Raw genomic sequence first — 22298 nt, forward strand, 5'->3', positions numbered from 1 at the left:
TATAGTTATTTCATTATGGGGTTGAAATAAAAATATAAATCTAACGTAAATGAGCTTGTAATAGTAAATATGTAAGCATATATCTATATTTATGTATTTGTATACGTATTTCCGGTGGTAATGGATATATCCATTGATGAAATTTTTCATCCATGTCCATATCCATATCCATTTAGGTTCATCCATATCCATTTAGGTTCATCCATATCCATCACAAAGCGGGTGGATATTCACCGGATCGAGTGGCCATTGACATTCCTGGCTCCTAGCCAATTTAAACGTTATCAACCGTCCAGTATGGTTTATCCTATTATATACGAAAGTGACTCGTAAGCATAATAGACCATATGTACACAAAGTACATGTGCAAACTGGATTTAGTGAAAAACATGTGAATCAAATCAAATGGTACCAAACCGAATTTGTTAACATGGACCTTTCATCCTAACAATTTAATAATTGAATTGCTGCAAATGAGAATGTTTTGTAGGTATACACATAAAAGAAAGAACAGAAGAGCCAATGTAGAATGTACTACCTTCTTTTTACATTAAATGTATTAATTAACTCATGTACATCGTACTCGTTGTTCCAAAAAATCATTTCGAAACCTCATGTTCAATCCAATCATTTCAGATTCTGTCGTTGGCGCGTAAAGTACAACCATAACAGCACACACTACATGTCTACAACCACATAATATGTTACAAGGCCCTGCAAGAATTTTAACATTGATTGTTCACATACCGCGCAAAATAGTTACTGTTTATCACAATCTCTAAAAACAAGAAAAATCTAAGATGATCTAATTTGAAGATTTTTAAGCTCTTAGTGACCCTCCAAGTTCAACGGGTACTAATGGGATGAACGAATGCAATACATCGGTAATCAATGGCCTGTAACTTGGTTCGGGTTGTACACAAAGAACAGCTACAGCAGCAACCTATTATAGAAACATACAAATTTCATTAACCATTTAGTATATGGTAAATCGGTTTTTATGAATACTTTAAAGAATTTTGGACCAACTTGATATAAGTGCTTCAAGTCCATTGTATCTCTAATCACAGGGTCAACAATGTTCGGGAGCTTTGATCGGTCTGTTAGCTGGGGAATCGCCTGTTGATGACATGGCAAATATAATGACTTGTAAACGGGTGACTTGGTGCTGCTTTTGATGACATGGCAAATAATGACTGCCACATCAGCAGAAACTAACAGATACATATTTAAAAAACTTGTGAATAAATACAATGGTATTATTGAAAGTGTGATTCATATAATGAAAACTTTTATAAAATTAGATACATAGCTAGAATAAAATTATGGTTAAAATTTGATACTTATTGAGATTGAGATGCCTAACCCTATTAAATAGGTTATGACCACATAACATGCTTACCCATGTAACGATAGATCGGAATAATGATGGTGACAATTTCTCAACGGGTCTTCGTCCTATCAAAAGCTCAAGAAGTACAACTCCGAACGCGTACACGTCACTTTTATCTGTAAGTTTACCTGTCACATTAACCAAACTAAAACCCCTAGAAATAAAACTAATAAAAAATTCAGGAGCTATTTTATATAACTAGAAATGAAGTATCGTGTACCCTCGGATAGGTATTCGGGAGCTATATAACCCGAAGCACCCGAAAGCTTTAATTTGTTCTTGGTATGATCCTCGGTGGTAGCAAGTCCAAAATCAGAAATCTGATTTAAACAAACGCAATTAAAGTAAACCAAACAGAGACACATGAAAACGGCACTTAATACTTAATATAAGTAAACAGCCCCTTACTTTAGCATTGAAGTTGGAATCTAACAAAATATTCGATGATTTGAGATCTCTATGGATCACGGGGGGATTGCAACGTTCATGGAGATACTCCAGTCCTCTGTAACATTTAAAATTATGATATAAAATCCCATAAAAGGATAATTGTACAATAATAAGAAAACAAATAAAGATTTGTTATTTTGTAACCGTGCAATGTCAAGTGCGACTTTCATTCGGCGATGCCAGGTTAATGCTCTTCCACGAGTAGGTCCTATAATTATATGAAATAACAAATCAACACAAGTCTAACATATGTCAATTTGAAAAGTTGTAGTTCTTTTGTTGCAAATGCAAGACATTTATTATCTTTATCAACAATAAACTTAAAATTTATCATGAACTAATTGTAGAATGCTAAAAAGTAAAGGCTATAATTCATCCAAAGTGATTCACTTTTATAAAGTTAACACCTTTATGAAAAGTTTGCAATGAATACCAAAGCACTAAAGTGCAAATAATAGATTTAGAGCAAATATACACATTATTACCATGCAATTGGGATTCTAAAGAACCTTGATGCATCATTTCGTAGACTAAAAACCTCGTGTCATCCTGTACGCAATAGCCCAAAAGATTGATAATATTTTGATGCTTGAGTTTACCTAACCAATCTACTTCATTCTGCAAACAAAAGTCCTGTTAATAAGCTCTAACCATACTTTATTAAATAACAACATTTTGAAGGTTGAAAATTGACCTCAAATTGCCTTTGGGCATCTGGTCCTCCAGTCTGGAGTCTTTTAACTCCTGCGACGAAATGATCGTTGAAACGAGCTTTGTACACATGACCGGATGCATCGACACGAACAATATTATCTTTATGAAAATTGTTTGTTGCAGAAATTAACCAATCATAATCAATGACAGTTGCAGACCCTTTTCTACCAACAATCCTTGAAGGAGTAAGTCTATCAAAAAGTGGACCTAATGACAACCCTTTTGAGTTATCTATGGCAATATCAACACACCATATTCAGTAATTCATAATGCTATACAATAATACAAGTATCAATAAAAAACAATGATTAAATAATTAACTTAAATTAAAGATGGAGACTAAAGACAAACCTTGAGTTTTTGGATTTTTGTTTGAATTCAGGGGTTCAGAATGCTTTTGTTTAAAGATCCATAAACAGAATAAGAAAACTAAGATTCCAGCCAGAAGAGTTGAAGCAATAATTAGGGCTACAAGAATCCTTTTGTTTAAATCTTCATGGTGAACAACTTTAATTTCTGACACTCCTGAAAAAATAATTAATTAATTAATTACTTTTAGCAAAAGCTAAAAATGGTATCACAGACTACTTTTGGTCAAATTTAAGTAAAATAACATGACAAAAAGCAAACACATTTTGGTTGAGACATATCATCAAACAGAAGAAGTGCATTAAATAAACGAAGTTAAAAGATTTCATGCTGCATTTAGAAAGTGTAGAAAATAATAAAATTACCTGGAGAATTAGCTTCATTATCTTTGGGTATTTGAGAAAATGGAGGCTTTTTCTCAGTGGGAAGAACAGGGTCAGTAATGGAGGATAGAGGTGGGTATGTTCTACTAGCATGAATTGGGGTTAAAACTACAAGCAAAAAGAACAAAACCCAAATGGGAATCATCATACATTTTTTCATAACAAGATGCATTTCCATAATTTTGGTGATAAAAATCAAGAATCTTTTGGGTATCAAGAAAGAAGGGACAGTTTATTGAGAGACAAGAAATGTGTGTTTTAGGATATATTGTGTTTGGTCTTGATTCTGTGTATAAATTTGAATGGGCTAATGTATCTTCTTCTTCTCTTTCCTGTTTTTGTCTCTGTTTAAAAGCTTTTTCTATGAAATACTTATTAGGAGGGTGTGTTTGATAAAACTAAATAATTTAGCGCGGAATGATTTAGAATCTGAATGGTTAAGAGTCTCTAAATGAATTTAGTTCTAAATTACAATAAGTTGTTTGATAATCATTTTGAATAAACAATATGAATCAATTAAATCAACTTGTTATCGTTTAACATTAACAAAAAACTTCAATATACTTATTTGATGAGTGTTCTTGATATGATTTAAGAAGAATATTACATAAAATTTAGCCTCTTAATGGTTAAGAGAGTGTTTTAACTCTGAATGATTTAGTACTGAATACTGAAGCATTCAACATCATATCTCATTCAGAGGTCAGAAACAAACGCATTGAATGCTGAATGGTTCAGCATTCAGCGTTGAATCATTCCATTAAAAAATAAACAAACGCGCCCTTAATATTAAGTATTTATTTATTTATATTTTTATTTATTATTATTACGGACGGAGTATTATACTACAGTATTATATTATCCTTAATTTAGGGATTTTGATAAATTGACATTTGCATTGTGAGTTGAACTTTACACCTAGAAAGTAGAAATAATCCATACTTACACACACACACACGCATATATATATATATATATATATATATATATATATATATATATAGTGGTAGGATCAAGAGTGAAGTAACCAATCGGGGAGAAGCGGGGGGAAGCAAAAACTTTTTTTTTGTTTTTTAAAAAAACTTTGTTCACGAACATTATAGATGGGATGAAAATATGAACATTTAGTAGAGACACTTTGTGATAAATGTTTTTATTTTGGCGGAAAAACGCTCGAAGAAGTAATATATATCAATTATCGTGTTTTTCGAGCGTATGTTGAGGTTTTAGCTATTGGGGTTTAGATATTAGGGTTTATAGGGTTTAGATATTAGGGTTTAGAAATTTAGGGTTTAGGGTTTAGATTTAGGGTATAGATTTAGGATTTAGATTGAGTTTTTAACACGAACGGTTTAGAGTTTAGGGTTTAGGGCTTAGGGTTTAGGGTTTGGTGTTTTGGGTTTATTCCATAAACCCAAAACACCAAACCCTAAACCCTAAGCCCTAAACCCTAAACCCTAAACTCTAAATCGGGCTAAATTTTACTTCACAAAACATGAAAAAAAATTGTTCATATTCTTCACGAACAATATTATCTTGAATGTTATTTTTGTCGATCGTTTTTCCGTCTAAATAATAACATTCATCACGAAGTGTCTCTTCTAAATGTTCATATTTTCGTGTGATCTTGATGCCGGAAAAAAAAATTCAAAAAAAAACGAAAAAAAAAAATTTTTGCTTCCCCCCGATTGGTTACTTCCCCATTGATCCTGCCCCTATATATATATATATATATATATATATATATATATATATATATATATATATATATATATATATATATATATATATATATATATACACTACGGAGTACATTACTATACAACTATTTTTTTTGAACGGCGATTTTGCATTAGCGGATCATTTATTTCAACGACTCTCATCATTTGCACGTAACACACACGTTTGGGCGAAAACTCGAACCCGATCGACGGTACTCCGGAACACATTCAGGCTTATTAGATATATATATATATATATATATATATATATATATATATATATATATACAGTGGCGGTACCAAGAATTTTTTCACCGGAGGCAAAAAAAAAAAATTAAAAACGTAGCAAATTTTTTGGGCAAAATATGGAGGTTTGGGGCAAAAAAAATGGAGGTTTTTAGCTAAATTATGGAGGTTTGGGGCAAAATTTGAAGGTTTGGGGGTAAAATTTGAAGGTTTTGATATAAAAATTTGGAGATTTTTGGGCAAATTTGAAGGTTTTGGTGCAAAATATGTAGGTTTTAGGGCAAAAAATAAATCCTCCGAGGGCAAAGTCGAAAAATCCAAAATATTTACACAGAAAATCACAAATCGACTTAGTGCGGCCGCCCCCGCTTGTCCCTTCATAAAATCGCCCCTGTATATATATATATATATATATATATATATATATATATATATATATATATATATATACACACACACACACACACACTATTTAGTGGTGGTTAAAGAAAGGAACTGAATAGGCTACCGGTTAGAACGTAATTGGATAAAAAAAATATTGACCTCGACACCGTAATTTGTGACCTTAGCATTGAAAGTGACGATCATATATTCCTTGAATGTCCATTTGCAAAAGGAATTTGGTTACGTGTCTTTCGTTGGTAGAATGGAGGAAATTCACACTACATCACTTTAAACGACATGTTCTTGGGTAAAGTTTCATCTATTGTAACATCCCGTTTTTCTTCATACATGTCCGAGGTACGTAATTGATCTTTAGAATGTTCATACTTGGTTGTATAATTGTATAAAGATGTTTGTACGATGCGTGTATGAAGGGTACCAAGCATGCACGTGTTACTTGTTCGTATGTCGAAGAAAACTGGACGTTGTTTGAGTTACAAGGTGTGTACATACCTTTTCGACCCCAAATAAAGTTTGAGTTGATGTTTTAAAACCTTACCATTAGAAAGGAAATCTTATTACGTTTCCAACGATATTTGATTCATCGAAAACGGAGTTACGGTCAAAAAGTTACGACCAAAACAAGTTCAAAAACCGGGAAAAAGTGTGCCAGGCGCAATTTGCGGCTGGCTGGGGGTCAAAAATACATTCAGGACCCAAATGGGCGCATTTGGGCGGCCGTTTTTGCGGCCTGGGCGTAAATTGCTGCCAGCAGGCGCAATTTGCGGCTGGGGACGGGATTTTGATGATTTTCTTGATATTTTGAGTTTTAAATCAAGGGTAGTTCCGTCTTTTCGCGTATAGATCTGATTGGGACATTAAATCTCAACCACTTATCCATTCTTATTCATTTCTTTTCCATTTTCTTTCTCTATTTCCTCTCAAAACATAAAACCCAATTGAATTCAAAGTGAGATTTGAGAGTGGAGATTTGTGAATCAAACCTTGGAGCAAGAATTAAAGTTGTTCTCCTTGTTCTTAGCTACAAGAGGATAGTGTTGGTAAGTCTTAACTCCATATTTTGAGTTTTAATTAATTTGTGCTAGGGTTTGGTTCATTTGGAACTTGTAAGACCCATTTGGGGTAATATGGGTGGATTTGGGTTATGTTGATGAAAAGAAAACCCTAATAGCTACAATCTAGGGTTTTGGTCAAATGAAATGAGATTTGTAAGTGTTAATTGTGTTGTTAAGCACTAAAATACTTGTTAAATGTTGAAAGAATGGTAAATGGGTTAAGTTGACCAAATTTGTAGGTATTAAGTGTTGAAATGGGTCAAACTAGTAATGTTGACCTAGTTTGGGTGAAATGGGTATGAATTATCCTAAGTTTGTGTTGGTTTAAGTTAGTAGACTTTAAATCGCTAGTTTTAGTGATTTAACATGTGTCTTGGCCAATTAAGGGCAGTTTTGGTGTAGTGGAGTTATTTAATGCAAATTGGGTCATTAAATGCTCAAGTGTAAGTAATGTGGCTAGTTCCACTAGTTTGTGTATTGAAAGTGTACTTAATGTATTAGGTACATTGCTTTGAAGTTCGGAAGTGCATAATCATCATCCTTGTGTCAAGGTGAGTGGAATAATTATGCGTGTACGTATATAATGTATTTATTTGTGTGGTATGAATGTGGAATTGTCTCGGTGTTCAAGACACCACATTCTAAGTAACGAGTAGTATTGTCGCGGTGTTCAAGACACTACTCATTGTTTGATTGACATGTGGTATTGTCGCGGTGTTTAAGACACCACATTGTAATGGGAGTGGATGCCGCGGTGTTCAAGGCACCACTCATTGTTTTGATTGACACGTGGAATCGTCACGGTGTTCAAGACGCCACATTGTCATGGGGGTGAGTTAGTCGCGTTGTTCAAGACATCACCCGGGGGATTAGTGATTACGCGGTGATTAAGTAACACTAATGGATGTTATGAACTCCGATGGTCTTTTACGAGTACCGTTCCCTTGTACGATTGGTTAACCATGGTTGTGCGAATGTGTATTTAGCATATTAAATTGTGAACTATATGCTATTATCGATGCTAGCTTCTTGTGAATTGCGGATCTTGGTTTATGCTTAATGTTTGCATAGTTGTCGAATTGCTAGCTTGTGTACAGTATTGTGTAAGTGATTGCAAGTAAGTAGGTTGTATATGAACATGTATAATTATTACATTCACTAAGCATTGCTTACCCTCTCGTTGTTTACCATTTTATAGGTTCCGGCTTGGACAAGGGTAAGGGCATACGGTTGGATTAGTTGTCTCCCGTTTATGTTGACAGGGGGTGCTTTTGTTGTTAGCTTTTGGAAGTTGGCCTAACGTTTTGGGTAGTTTAGCCCCAAACCATGCTCGGGTGTCGTTTGGATTATAAACTATCGTTGTAGTGGGTCCAACTTATATTGAACTTAATTAATGGCCTTCGTGCCTTTTGTAAACATTTAAATTGTTGAACGTTTAAATGAAACTCGTGGAATGGTTTACATATTTAATTGGCGCGTAAATGTGTATTAAAAAAAAATTTATCGTATGGAATACGGGTTGGGTTGTTTCAAGTGGTATCAGAGCATGGTCTAAGGGATTTAGGCGACTCGAGATAGGTGCCTAGACTTAGACTTTATTGTGTGTGCGCTTTATGCGGGACTTGTAGGACTTTGGGTCGGATCGGGAATTGTTAGTGAATAGGTTTACGTGAACTGACCTTGCGCTATTTGTTTTGTGAAGTATTTGAAATCCATCAAGCGAGATAGACGTTGTACTAGCAAGTTAATGCGAGATGCTCGCGTAACAATGACTAGCTACCATTGTTACGGGTGCAAATCGTGTCAAACAAGCGATGTACGACGATTGTTGAGCAAGATGGGGCGGTAAGGTGTATATGTGTATATGTGCGTGTCATGTCTTTTCATTCGTTGTTTAACCTCTTTCGTTTTATAGAATGAAGATGAGAAATGGACGCGACACCGATAATGGGGGCACGAGCGAGGACCCCGAGTTCACGGCTAAGGTTGAGGCCATCTTTAAGCGTCAAAAAGCGGAGTTTCTCGAAGACGTTAAGAAAATGTTTCTTGATACGATTGACGAACAACTAGTCAATGTAGTAAAGGATCAAGTTAAGGCCGTTCTTCACGAAGATAATGTGGGAAGACGAGACTTTTTCTATAAGAACTTCAAGGATTCTCAACCTCCCACCTTTGAAGGTGAAAGAGACCCTCTTAAGAGTGCCCGATGGATCTCCGATATGGAGGGGGCTTTCCGTACTTGTGAATGTCCTCTCGATAAAAAGACAAGGTACGGGTGTAGTATGTTGAGGGGCGATGCTAAATTGTGGTGGGACGCGAAGATCCAACTTTATGGCGAAGAGCAATGCATGGAATTCACTTGGGATGAATTCAAGAAAGAGTTTTTCGATGAATACCGGACTCCGGCCGATCTTACTAGGCTTAAGGACGAGTTACGTTCCTTGAGGCAAGGGTCGATGGATTTGAACACTCTCAAATCCGTGTTTTTGTCCAAGACCCAATTTTACCCGGAGTATGTCGGGAATGATAAAATGTTGAAAGAAGATTTCTATCGAATCTTGAATGATAGTTATCAAGAGAAGATTAGTGTGAACGTGGTGAAGAGTTTCGATGAGTTGTTTAATATGGCCAAAGGTTTTGAGGCGCTCGTGTTAAGAAAGAGTGGCTATACTTTTGGCAAGAGGAAGTTCGAAGCTACAAGTCATTCGAACAAGAAGAGTAAGGGCGCAACCGAGAGTGTCGATAGTGTGAAGAAAAGTGTTCCCGGAGAGTTCCGTTATTCTTGCCACAATTGTGGACGAAAGGGACACATGGCCCGTGATTGCACCAACCCTCCTTCTACAACCAAACTCACTTGTTATAATTGTGGTAAAGAAGGGCATAAGCGGCCGGAATGTCCCAATTTGAACAATGATCATGTTAAGAAATTGGAGAAAGCGGCGGGTACGGCTAGGGGTCGCAACTACTTGATGACGAATGAAGAAGTCAAACAATCAAATGAAGTCGTCTCAGGTACTTTCATGGTTAACTCTAGTCTGGCACGTATACTTTTTGATAGTGGTGCTAACTTGTCGTTTGTGTCTCCAAGATTTGTGCCTAAGTTGAATAAACCGCTAGCTAAGCTAAGTCATCCGGTAGAAGTCGAAATAGCGGATGGTAAAACGGTGCTAGGGGTTGATGTTTGTAAAAATTGTAATGTTGTGTTTGGTACCGAAACCTTTGAAATCGATCTCATTCCGATGACTTTGGGTGATTTTGATATTGTTGTTGGTATGGATTGGCTCGATCGTAATAGAGCAGATATTGCATGCCATGATAAATTCATTCGTGTAAAGACCCCAAGTGGGGGAGAATTAATTATTCATGGCGATAAGCGAAGAAGACTTGTGCCGATATGCACTTTTGCACGGGCACGACGTTTCCTTGTTAGTGGTGGCATGGCTTTCTTGCCCATATAGTTGATACTCGTGATGAGCCACCACCCATTCATGAAATTCCGGTGGTTAACGAATTTGAAGACGTTTTTCCGGATGAGTTACCGGGTGTCCCGGCGGAAAGGCAGGTTGAATTTCGCATTGAGTTGGTTCCGGGGGCTACCCCCATTGCTAAAACTCCTTATCGTTTAGCACCGACGGAAATGCAAGAGTTGTTAAATCAAACCCAAGAATTGCTCGAAAAGGGTTTTATTCGACCGAGTTCCTCGCCATGGGGTGCTCCGGTTTTATTCGTGAAGAAGAAAGACGGTAGTATGCGGATGTGCATCGATTATCGGGAGTTGAACAAAGTGACGATCAAGAATCGTTATCCATTGCCTCGGATTGACGATTTGTTTGACCAACTCCAAGGTGCAACGTATTTTTCTAAGATTGACTTACGGTCCGGCTATCATCAAGTACGGGTCCGTGAGGAAGACATAGAGAAAACGGCTTTTCGAACGCGTTATGGGCATTTTGAGTTTGTGGTTATGCCTTTTGGTCTTACAAATGCACCGGCGGCATTCATGGATCTAATGAACCGAGTGTGCCAACCTATGTTGGACAAGTCGGTAATTGTGTTCATTGACAACATATTGGTTTATTCTAAGAGTATGAAGGAACATGAGCACCATTTGCGTGAAGTATTGAAGACGTTGCGGAAGGAAAAGTTGTATGCAAAATTCTCCAAATGTGAATTTTGGCTAAGGGAAGTTCAATTCCTTGGCCATATCGTGAATAAAGAAGGAATCCAAGTAGATCCGGGGAAGATTGAGACGGTAAAGAGTTGGGGAAAACCGACTACGCCTACGGAAATTCGAAGTTTTCTCGGATTAGCCGGTTATTATCGTCGGTTTATCCAAGACTTTTCTAAGATTGCTTCTCCTTTGACGAAGTTGACAAGGAAGAACGTAAGGTTCAATTGGGAAAATGAGCAAGAAATTGCTTTTCAATTGTTAAAAGAGAAGTTGTGTCAAGCTCCGGTTTTAGTGTTGCCGGAAGGAGTAGAAGACATGACGGTTTATTGTGACGCTTCTTTAAATGGGCTCGGGTGTGTTCTAATGCAAAGGGGTAAGGTCATTGCTTACGCCTCTCGACAATTGAAGGAACACGAAAAGAGATACCCGACTCATGATCTTGAATTGGCGGCGGTGGTTCATGCGTTAAAAATTTGGCGCCACTACTTGTATGGTGTCAAGTGTACGATTTATTCAGATCACAAGAGTTTGAAACATCTCTTTAATCAACGAGATTTGAATTATCGTCAACGTAGGTGGATGGATGTAGTAAAGGATTATGACTGTGAGATACTTTATCATCCGGGTAAGGCGAACGTGGTCGCGGATGCGTTAAGTAGAAAGAGTCAACATCCGGCGATACGAGTAGGATCGTTACGCATGATTATTACTAACGATTTTCTTGTAAAGCTTGGTGAGATTCAAATTGAAGCTTTCGTTCACAACAAGCATGAAGAGCGGATTATGGGGCAAACGGAGTCTATTACGTTAGGCCCGCATAGTTTGTTGTCCTTTCAAGGAAGAGTGTGGGTGCCTAAGATGGGTGGTAACCGACAAGTGCTACTTGACGAAGCACATAAGTCAAAGTATTCCATTCATCCGGGTGCAACAAAGATGTACCTTGACTTGAAGAAAGATTATTGGTGGCCCGGCATGAAACGCGATGTTGTTAAGTATGTTGAACAATGCGTCACGTGTTTGCAAGTTAAAGCCTAACACCAAAATCCGTACGGTAAGTTACAACCATTGGAAGTCCCGAAATGGAAATGGGAGCACATTACCATGGACTTCATTACCAAAGTACCAAAGACGGCGAGAACCCAATATGATACGATTTGGGTGATAGTTGATAGATTGACGAAGAGTGCCTTATTTCTTCCCATTCGGGAAACGATATCGTCGGAGACATTGTCTAAGTTGTTTATCAAGGAGGTGATATCGAGGCATGGGGTTCCTATATCTATTGTTTCGGATCGAGATACTCGTTTCACGTCTCGATTTTGGAATAAGTTTCATGAAGATATGGGTACTCAATTGAAAATGAGCAAGGCGTATCATCCTCAAACGGACGGTCAAACCGAGCGTACGAATCAAACGTTGGAGGATATGTTAAGGGCATGTGTTATTGATTTCGGTGGTAGTTGGGATGAGCACTTACCATTGGTGGAATTCTCATACAATAATAGTTACCACACTAGTATTGGAATGCCACCTTATGAGATGCTTTATGGGCGTAGGTGTCGAACTCCTATTTGTTGGGGTGAAGTGGTTCAACGTGAAATCGGGAGTACCGATTTGGTTTTAGAGACGAATAGTAAGATTGAGATGATTCGGGCTCGACTTAAGGCGGCGCAAGATAGGCAAAAATATTATGCCGATAAAGGTAGACGAACGATCGAACTTCAAGAAGGTAACATGGTGATGCTTAAGGTTTCTCCATGGAAGGGTGTTATTCGGTTTCGAAAGCGATGAAAGTTAGCTCCTCGATTTATTGGTCGTTTCAAGGTTTTGGAACGTGTTGGCGAGGTTGCCTATAGACTAGAGTTGCCCGAAGAGCTTGCGGGGATCCATAATACGTTTCATGTTTCCCATCTCCGTAGGTGTCTTGCGGATGACTCGACTTGGGTGCCGTTAGATGAAATTACGTTGAATAATAAGCTAGAATACATTGAAGAGCCGATAGCCATTCTTGATTAAAAGGTTAAATTGTTGCGTAACAAAGAAGTTAGGACTTACAAGGTGCAATGGCGACATCGAAAGGGTTTCAAGTTTACGTGGGAATCCGAAGAGTTTGTCTTGGTTTATCTTCCGGCTTGTCATGCGGCTTGGATCGCGAGGACGCGCTCCGATTCAAGTGGGGGAGAGTTATAACATCCCGTTTTTCTTCATACATGTCCGAGGTATGTAATTTATCTTTAGAATGTTCATACTTGGTTGTATAATTGTATAAAGATGTTTGTACGATGCGTGTATGAAGGGTACCAAGCATGCACGTGTTACTTGTTCGTATGTCGAAGAAAACTGGACGTTGTTTGAGTTACAAGGTGTGTACGTACCTTTTCGACCCCAAATAAAGTTTGAGTTGATGTTTTAAAACCTTACCATTAGAAAGGAAATCTTATTACGTTTCCAACGATATTTGATTCATCGAAAACGGAGTTACGGTGAAAAAGTTACGACCAAAACAAGTTCAAAAACCGGGAAAAAGTGTTCCAGGCGCAAATTGCGGCTGCCAGGCGCAATTTGCGGCTGGCTGGGGGTCAAAAATACATTCAGGACCCAAATGGGCGCATTTGGGCGGCCGTTTTTGCGGCCTGGGCGTAAATTGCGGCCAGCAGGCGCAATTTGCGGCTGGGGACGGGATTTTGATGATTTTCTTGATATTTTGAGTTTTAAATCAAGGGTAGTTCCGTCTTTTCGCGTATAGATCTGATTGGGACATTAAATCTCAACCACTTATCCATTCTTATTCATTTCTTTTCCATTTTCTTTCTCTATTTCCTCTCAAAACATAAAACCCAATTGAATTCAAAGTGAGATTTGAGAGTGGAGATTTGTGAATCAAACCTTGGAGCAAGAATTAAAGTTGTTCTCCTTGTTCTTAGCTACAAGAGGATAGTATTGGTAAGTCTTAACTCCATATTTTGAGTTTTAATTAATTTGTGCTAGGGTTTGGTTCATTTGGAACTTGTAAGACCCATTTGGGGTAATATGGGTGGATTTGGGTTATGTTGATGAAAAGAAAACCCTAATAGCTACAATCTAGGGTTTTGGTCAAATGAAATGAGATTTGTAAGTGTTAATTGTGTTGTTAAGCACTAAAACACTTGTTAAATGTTGAAAGAATGGTAAATGGGTTAAGTTGACCAAATTTGTAGGTATTAAGTGTTGAAATGGGCCAAACTAGTAATGTTGACCTAGTTTGGGTGAAATGGGTATGAATTACCCTAAGTTTGTGTTGGTTTAAGTTAGTAGACTTTAAATCGCTAGTTTTAGTGATTTAACATGTGTCTTGGCCAATTAAGGGCGGTTTTGGTGTAGTGGAGTTATTTAATGCAAATTGGGTCATTAAATGCTCAAGTGTAAGTAATGTGGCTAGTTCCACTAGTTTGTGTATTGAAAGTGTACTTAATGTATTAGTGATAATGCTAAAAACGAACATATATTTCATAGCATTATTCCTCAAGAAAGACAAGCTTTTAGTTGCAACTGTTCTATTTACAAGTGATATTCGTTTAAATAATAAAAGGTGAAGACAAAAGACAGATTCGACGAATTGAAGACGCAAACGACCAAAAAGCTCAAAAGTACAAAATACAATCAAAGAGGTTCCAATTATTGATAAGAAACGTCTCGAAATTATAAGAGTACAAGATTCAAAACGCAAAGTACATGATATTAAATTGTACGCAAGGACGTTCGAAAATCCGGAACCGGGACCAGAGTCAACTCTCAACGCTCGACGCAACGGACTAAAAATTACAAGTTAACTATGTATATAAATATAATATAATATATAATTAATTATATTAATTATATATATATTATATTTATAAAATAAATCGTCGGCAAACAAAGAGCCAAATGTGGGTGAGCTGTGAAAACGATCTCCGCGACTCGCGGAGTTTGAAGAAGGAATGGGCCGCGAGTCGCTGAGCCCCAAAAACTGAAACTCCCTATAAAGCCCAACGAATTCTGATCAATTTATCATCCATAATTCTATCTCTCTCTCAATATATACGTAAATATATATATATATAATTTATATTTTAATTTTAATTTTAATTTTAAATCCTAATAATAAGGGTATGTTAGCAAATGTTGTAAGGGTGTAAGTCGAAATTCTGTCCGTGTAACGCTACGCTATTTTTAATCATTGTAAGTTATGTTCAACCTTTTTAATTTAATGTCTTGTAGCTAAGTTATTATTATGCTTATTTAATCCGAAGTAATCATGATGTTGGGCTAATTACTAAAATTGGGTAATTGGGCTTTGTACCATAATTGGGGTTTGGATAAAAGAACGACACTTGTGGAAATTAGACTATGGGCTATTAATGGGTTTTATATTAACTAAACAATACCTTGTTAATTTAATATACAAACTTATAATTCGACGTATTTATATATAACCACATACGCTTGACTGGGTACGGTGGGCGGGATATCTATAAATACCAATAATTATTCATTTTACCGGACAAGGAACTGGATTAATAGTTAATAGACTTGTTGAAACAGGGGTGAATTACATTCAAGGGTAATTGGTGTAATTGTTAACAAAGTATTAAAACCTTGTTACAATTCGAATCCCCAATTAGTTGGAATATCTGACTTCGGGAATAAGAATAATTTGACGAAGGCTTCCGCTCTTTATATTTATGACTGATGGACTATTATGGACAAATCCGTATGGACATATTAAATAATCCAGGACAAAGGACAATTAACCCATGGGCATAAAACTAAAATCAACACGTCAAACATCATGATTACGGAAGTTTAAATAAGCATAATTCTTTTATTTCATATTTAATTTCCTTTATTTTATATTTAATTGCACTTCTAATTATAGCACTTTTATTTATTGTTATTGTATTTAATTGCACTTTTAATTATCGTACTTTTTAATTATCGCAAGTTTATTTTATCGCACTTTTATTATTCGCAATTTCATTATCGTTATTTACTTTACGTTTTAAATTAAGTCTTTTATTTATTTAATATTTTACATTTGGTTTTAACTGCGACTAAAGTTTTAAAATCGACAAACCGGTCATTAAACGGTAAAACCCCCCTTTATAATAATAATATTACTTATATATATATTTGTATTTTTATAAAAGTAAACTAATATAGCGTTAAGCTTTGTTTAAAGATTTTCCCTGTGGAACGAACCGGACTTACTAAAAACTACACTACTGTACGATTAGGTACACTGCCTATAAGTGTTGTAGCAAGGTTTAAGTATATCCATTCTATAAATAAATAAATAGCTTGTGTAAAATTGTATCGTATTTAATAGTATTTCCTGCTAAAATTTTATAGTATTTTATACCCCTTAGCTCTAACTATCAAGTATTTTTGGCGCCGCTGCCGGGGACAATCTAGCTTAAAAGCCGGAAGCGCAACGCTAATAATTATAAAAAAAAAAGATTTTTATTTTTAGTTTACTTTTATTAAAATTCACTTTTGTAAAAATACGTTTTTAATTATTCGAAAATATAAAAAGAAAAACAAAAATTTATATATTTTTAAGATTTTGTTAAATATTTAAGTTTTATAAAGTTTCTTTATTTTTATTCTATAAAAATATAAGTTTTATTTAAATATTTTATTTTTATTTAAAACATAAAAAAAAACCAAAAAAAAATTAATTAATATATATATAAATCTATTTTTAAGATATTTTTAAAATTATAAAGTAGTTCTATTTTTATTTTAGTTTTTAAATATAAGTTTTTATTATATAAATAATTTTATTTAAACAGAAAATATAAAACAGAATATAAAAAAAAAACGCGTCGAATTTTAATCAACCTGTCATTTGAATTTTGGAACCCCGCGACTCGCGGAGTTTGCTGCTTCGGGCACCGCAACTCGCGGAGCCGCCCTGACAGGCCAGACCAGAACCCTAATCTCGCATTTAATATGGAGTAATTAATTAATTATTATTATTTAAACCCTAATTAGGGTATTATTAGTATAATATTTAGTTTTAATTTTCTTATTTTATTTAGTTTTAATTAGTTTAATATATATAAAATTAATAGTTTTATAAAATAAATAATATAAAAATAATATTTTTATAAAAATTGTACTTTTTACAACTTTTAGTATATTTTTATATTTTGTCCCTTTTTAATTGTTTTAGCGTAATATTTGTATTTTTCGCTCGTATTTAATACATAGTTTTTGCCATAGTTATTTTTTTTTACTTCTAGATTTTTAGGCTTTGCCGTAAAATCCCTTAAGTGCCTTTTCTTTAGACTAAGATTTAGGTACTTTAGAATTTTGCGACGCCTTTTTAAGTTTTAGTTTCTTTTTAAGTTATTGCCATTTGGGATATAGTTTTTCTTGTAAACTTTAATATTTTTAGACACCTTTTACCTATGTATCAATTATCATTTCAATTAGTAATCTCAATTTGCGATTATAATTTTATGTTAGTGATAGTAATAAGGTTGGGTTAGTTTAGTGTTTTTAAGTTCTATAAGTCACTCTTTTTCTTTCTTATTTTTATTTTTTGATCTTTTTCCGACACGCTCTTTTTCTTTCTTATTTCTCGTCATTCTAGTTTTAGGACATAGATTTTTTTATTCTACTTCTTATCTAAATTTCTTAAAATTACGAAAATTTATTTTAAGTGGTTAAATTGATAGACATCAAAATTTATTTCTCGTCATTCTAGTTTTAGGACATAGATTTTTTTATTCTACTTCTTATCTAAATTTCTTAAAATTACGAAAATTTATTTTAAGTGGTTAAATTGATAGATATCAAAATTTTTTGGTTCGTAGTAATAGTTAGATTTGTACGTGGACCGGGTTATTGGAGCCAAACAGTCCTCAATTATATTGAGACCAAACGAATTCTGCCCCTCTGCTGCATCTTTTGGCTATTCGAAACGTGGGCAAAATCAGAAAAGTCTATTGACTGGATAACTTATATAATTTTTCTTTCCTTTTAAAAACTAATAGGATATTCAGTGAATGCACCGAGCAAGACGTTCACCATCTTTTGTACGTTCACCACCTGTAACTAGATCAAGACATTTAGCAAATATTACCGCCGTTGATTTTTCTTTAGAATCGTCATCCAGTCGACCAAGTACTCCAGTTCAAATTTCCGATAATCCATTTTTTGAACCCGACCTCACAATTGAGAATCCGGAGAATATTCAGGGACGATTCATAGATCCTGAATCATTAAATTTTCCTCCGGAACCACCAATCATTCAAACAGAGATTGTTGAGGAACGAACCATTAAATCAGAATCCTCTAGTGATTCCGATTCAACAAATTCAATTATGGAGAATCTGGAACCTTTAAGTATGGAAGACCGAATGAGAGCTAAACGCACTGGCCAAGGTCAAGCAATTACTCATCCTGACATTAATGCGCCAGATTATGAAATCAAAGGACAAATTCTACACATGGTGACTAATCAATGCCAATTTAGTGGTGCGCCAAAGGAAGATCCAAATGAACATCTTCGTACCTTTAATAGGATATGCACACTATTTAAAATCCGAGAAGTGGAGGATGAACAGATATATCTCATGTTATTTCCCTGGACTTTAAAGGGAGAAGCCAAAGATTGGTTGGAATCGTTACCTGAAGGGGCGATCGATACATGGGACGTTTTAGTTGAAAAATTTCTTAAACAATTCTTTCCGGCATCTAAAGCCGTAAGACTTCAAGCAAAAATTGTTACGTTCACACAGAAACCAAATGAAACTCTATATGAGGCGTGGACAAGATTTGGAAAATTATTGAGAGGATGTCCGCAACATGGTTTAGACACCTGTCAAATAGTACAAATATTCTACCAAGGATGCGACATCACTACAAGGAAAGACATAGATATAGCAGCTGGTGGTTCTATTATGAAGAAAACAGAAACTGATGCTTATAAAATTATTGATAACACTGCTTCCCACTCACATGAGTGGCACCAAGGAAAAGATATCGTTAGATCATCTAAAGCAGCTAGAGCCGATTCTAGCCATGACTTAGATTCCATTTCCGCAAAGATAGATGCTGTGGAGAGACGAATGGAAAAGATGACTAAGGATATTCACTCAATACGAATTAGTTGTGAGCAGTGTGGAGGACCACATTTGACAAAAGATTGTCTCAGTATTGAATTAACAATGGAACAAAGAGAGAATATTTCATACATAAACCAAAGGCCTGGAAATAATTATCAGAATAATTATCAACCGCCAAGACCTATTTACAATCAAAACCAGAATTATAACCGAAATATTCCATACAACAACCAACAAGGTCCTAGCAATCAACAAGTATCCAATAATACTTACAATCCGCAAAGACCTAATTTTCAAAAAAAAAACCACAACCCGATGATAAAAAGCCGAATTTAGAAGATATGATGACGAAGCTAGTTGAAACTTAAACGCAGTTTTTCACATCTCAAAAACAAACCAATGAACAAAATGCTCAAGCATTTAGAAATCAACAAGCTTCTATTCAAAACTTGGAACAAGAAGTAAGTAACCTAGCAAGGTTAATAGGTGAAAGAAAATCGGGAAGTTTACCTAGTGATACAAATACTAACCCCCGGAATGAAACAGCTAAAGCTATTACCACAAGAAGTGGTACAACACTTAAACCACCTGAAATACCTGTAACTTCTGATGAAGCTATTCCTACTCCACAAGAACCACAACCTGATCAAGATAAGGAAAAAGAACCGGTAGTTGAAAAGGTTAATGAAGATAACACAGTTAAGGCTAAACCTTATGTTAAACCATACCAACCACCACTTCCTTACCCGAGTAAAATGAAGAAAGAGAAACTTGAAGCCGAGCAATCTAAATTCTTGGATATGTTTAAACAGATAAATGTAAATCTTCCTTTCATTGATGTGATTTCAGGAATGCCTAGATATGCTAAATTCTTGAAAGATCTAATCTCAAATAGAAAGAAAATGGAAGAACTCTCGGCTGTTACTATGAACGCTAATTGTTCAGCAGTGCTGTTGAATAAGATACCAGAAAAATTATCTGATCCAGGAAGTTTCACAATTCCATGTTTTCTGGGTAGTCTTAGTTCAATAGAAGCATTGGCAGACTTAGGTGCTAGTATAAATCTAATGCCGTATTCACTATACGCTAAACTACCCCTTGGAGAATTGAAACCAACCAGAATAAGCATACAGCTAGCCGATCGATCAATAAAATATCCTAGAGGGATAATGGAGAACATGCTAGTTAAAGTTGGTACTTTAGTATTTCCAGTAGATTTTGTTGTTCTGGACATGGAAGAAGATTTTCAAGTTCCTCTCATATTAGGAAGACCATTCTTAAACACGGCTAAAGCAATAATAGACGTGTTCGGTAAGAAATTGACCCTAAGTATAGAGGACGAGAGTGTTACCTTTTCAGTTGATAGAGCAATGCAACAACCTCAATCTGCAGATGATACATGTTATTATATTCAAACTATAGATTCACATGCAGAATTATTAGAAGAATTTCCAGAATTACAAGGAACATGAGAATGTTCTTTAGGAGAAGGAACTGAACCAATTGATGAATCTGAAATGTTAGCTACACTAATAGCTAATGGATATGAACCAACAACAGAAGAAATTCAAATGCTAAAAGAAGAAGACAGATATCGATACAAATCATCGATAGAAGAACCACCGAAATTATAGTTAAAGCCACTTCTAAACCATTTGGAATACGCTTATTTACATGGTGAATCTGAATTACCTGTAATAATATCGTCTTCTCTTACTGAAAATGAGAAATCACAACTCATTTCTGTGTTGAAAGCTCATAAACCAGCCATTGCATGGAAGATTCATGATATTAAAGGAATAAGTCCTTCGTATTGTACACATAAAATCCTTATGAAAGAAGGTCATAAAACGTATGTGCAACGCCAACGAAGACTAAATCCTAATATGCAAGATGTAGTTAAGAAAGAGATTATTAAACTGCTAGATGCAGGTTTAATATATCCAATTTCTGATAATCCATGGGTAAGCCCAGTTCAATGCGTACCTAAGAAGGGTGGCATGACTGTCATTACAAATGAAAAAAATGAGCTTATTCCTACTAGGACTGTAACAGGATGGCGTGTATGTATTGATTATAGAAAATTAAATGACGCCACCAGAAAAGATCACTTTCCCTTACCTTTCATTGATCAAATGTTGGAAAAATTAGCCGGAAATAGTTACTATTGTTTTCTAGATGGATTTTCCGGATATTTTCAAATTCCAATAGCACCCGAAGATCAAGAGAAAACCACATTTACGTGCCCTTATGGTACTTTTACTTACAAACGCATGCCATTTGGACTTTGCAACGCCCCTGCAACCTTTCAAAGGTGCATGATGGCGATTTTTCACGACATGATAGAAGAATGCATGGAAATTTTCATGGATGACTTTTCAGTCTTCGGTGATACATTTGAATCATGTCTAGTTAATCTGGAACGAATGCTTATTAGATGCGAACAGTCAAATCTAGTACTTAATTGGGAGAAATGCCATTTCATGGTTAAAGAAGGCATTGTTCTTGGACATAAAATTTCAAAGGAAGGAATTGAAGTGGATAGAGCTAAAGTAGATGTAATTGCTAAACTTCCACATCCAACCAATGTTAGAGGAGTTAGGAGTTTTCTAGGGCATGCCGATTTTTACCGACGTTTCATAAAAGATTTTTCTAAAATTTCCACTCCTATGAATAAACTCCTAGAAAAGGATGCTCCATTCATCTTTTCAGATGAATGTATCAAATCTTTTAATATTCTTAAAGAGAAACTCACTAATGCGCCGATCATGATAACACCAAATTGGAATCTACCATTTGAACTAATGTGCGATGCAAGTGATTTTGCAATAGGAGCCGTTTTAGGATAAAGGATTGAAAAACGATTTCAACCTATATATTATGCTAGTAAGACGTTACAAGGAGCACAAACAAATTACACAACTACTGAAAAAGAACTCCTTGCTATTGTCTTTGCTTTTGACAAATTTCGTTCATATCTCGTTCTAGCAAAAACGGTGGTCTATACCGATCATTCTGCTCTTAGATACCTATTTTCGAAACAAGATGCCAAACCAAGATTAATCCGTTGGATCTTACTCTTACAAGAGTTTGATATTGAAATCCGAGATAAAAGAGGAGCAGAAAATCTCGCCGCTGATCATCTTTCTCGACTTGAAAATCCCGAATTAGAAGTTCTAAATGAATCGGCCATACAAGACAACTTTCCTGATGAATATCTATTGAAGATAGATTATAAAGAAATTCCATGGTTTGCAGACTATGCAAACTACTTAGTTTGTGGATTCCTTGAAAAAGG

The 22298-nt window shown here is 35.5% G+C and overlaps 1 protein-coding gene across 1 annotated transcript; it reads right to left on the reverse strand.

The window, feature by feature from the left end:
* Nucleotides 1-572: 572 nt before the first annotated feature.
* LOC139892637 (probable receptor-like protein kinase At1g80640) lies at nt 573-3566 on the reverse strand. The gene is made up of 10 exons (XM_071875743.1): nt 3292-3566; nt 2909-3082; nt 2538-2788; nt 2329-2461; nt 1988-2051; nt 1802-1898; nt 1614-1713; nt 1403-1521; nt 1030-1119; nt 573-943 (listed from the first exon to the last, which is right to left on the reverse strand). The coding sequence occupies exons 1-10, from the start codon at nt 3485-3487 to the stop codon at nt 821-823; spliced, it is 1347 nt and encodes a 448-aa protein (XP_071731844.1). The 5' UTR covers nt 3488-3566; the 3' UTR covers nt 573-820.
* Between the last annotated feature and the right edge of the window lie 18732 nt (nt 3567-22298).

The sequence above is a fragment of the Rutidosis leptorrhynchoides genome, chromosome 2 (genome assembly GCF_046630445.1).
Source record: "Rutidosis leptorrhynchoides isolate AG116_Rl617_1_P2 chromosome 2, CSIRO_AGI_Rlap_v1, whole genome shotgun sequence".
In the NCBI taxonomy this organism is placed as follows: Eukaryota; Viridiplantae; Streptophyta; class Magnoliopsida; order Asterales; family Asteraceae; genus Rutidosis; species Rutidosis leptorrhynchoides.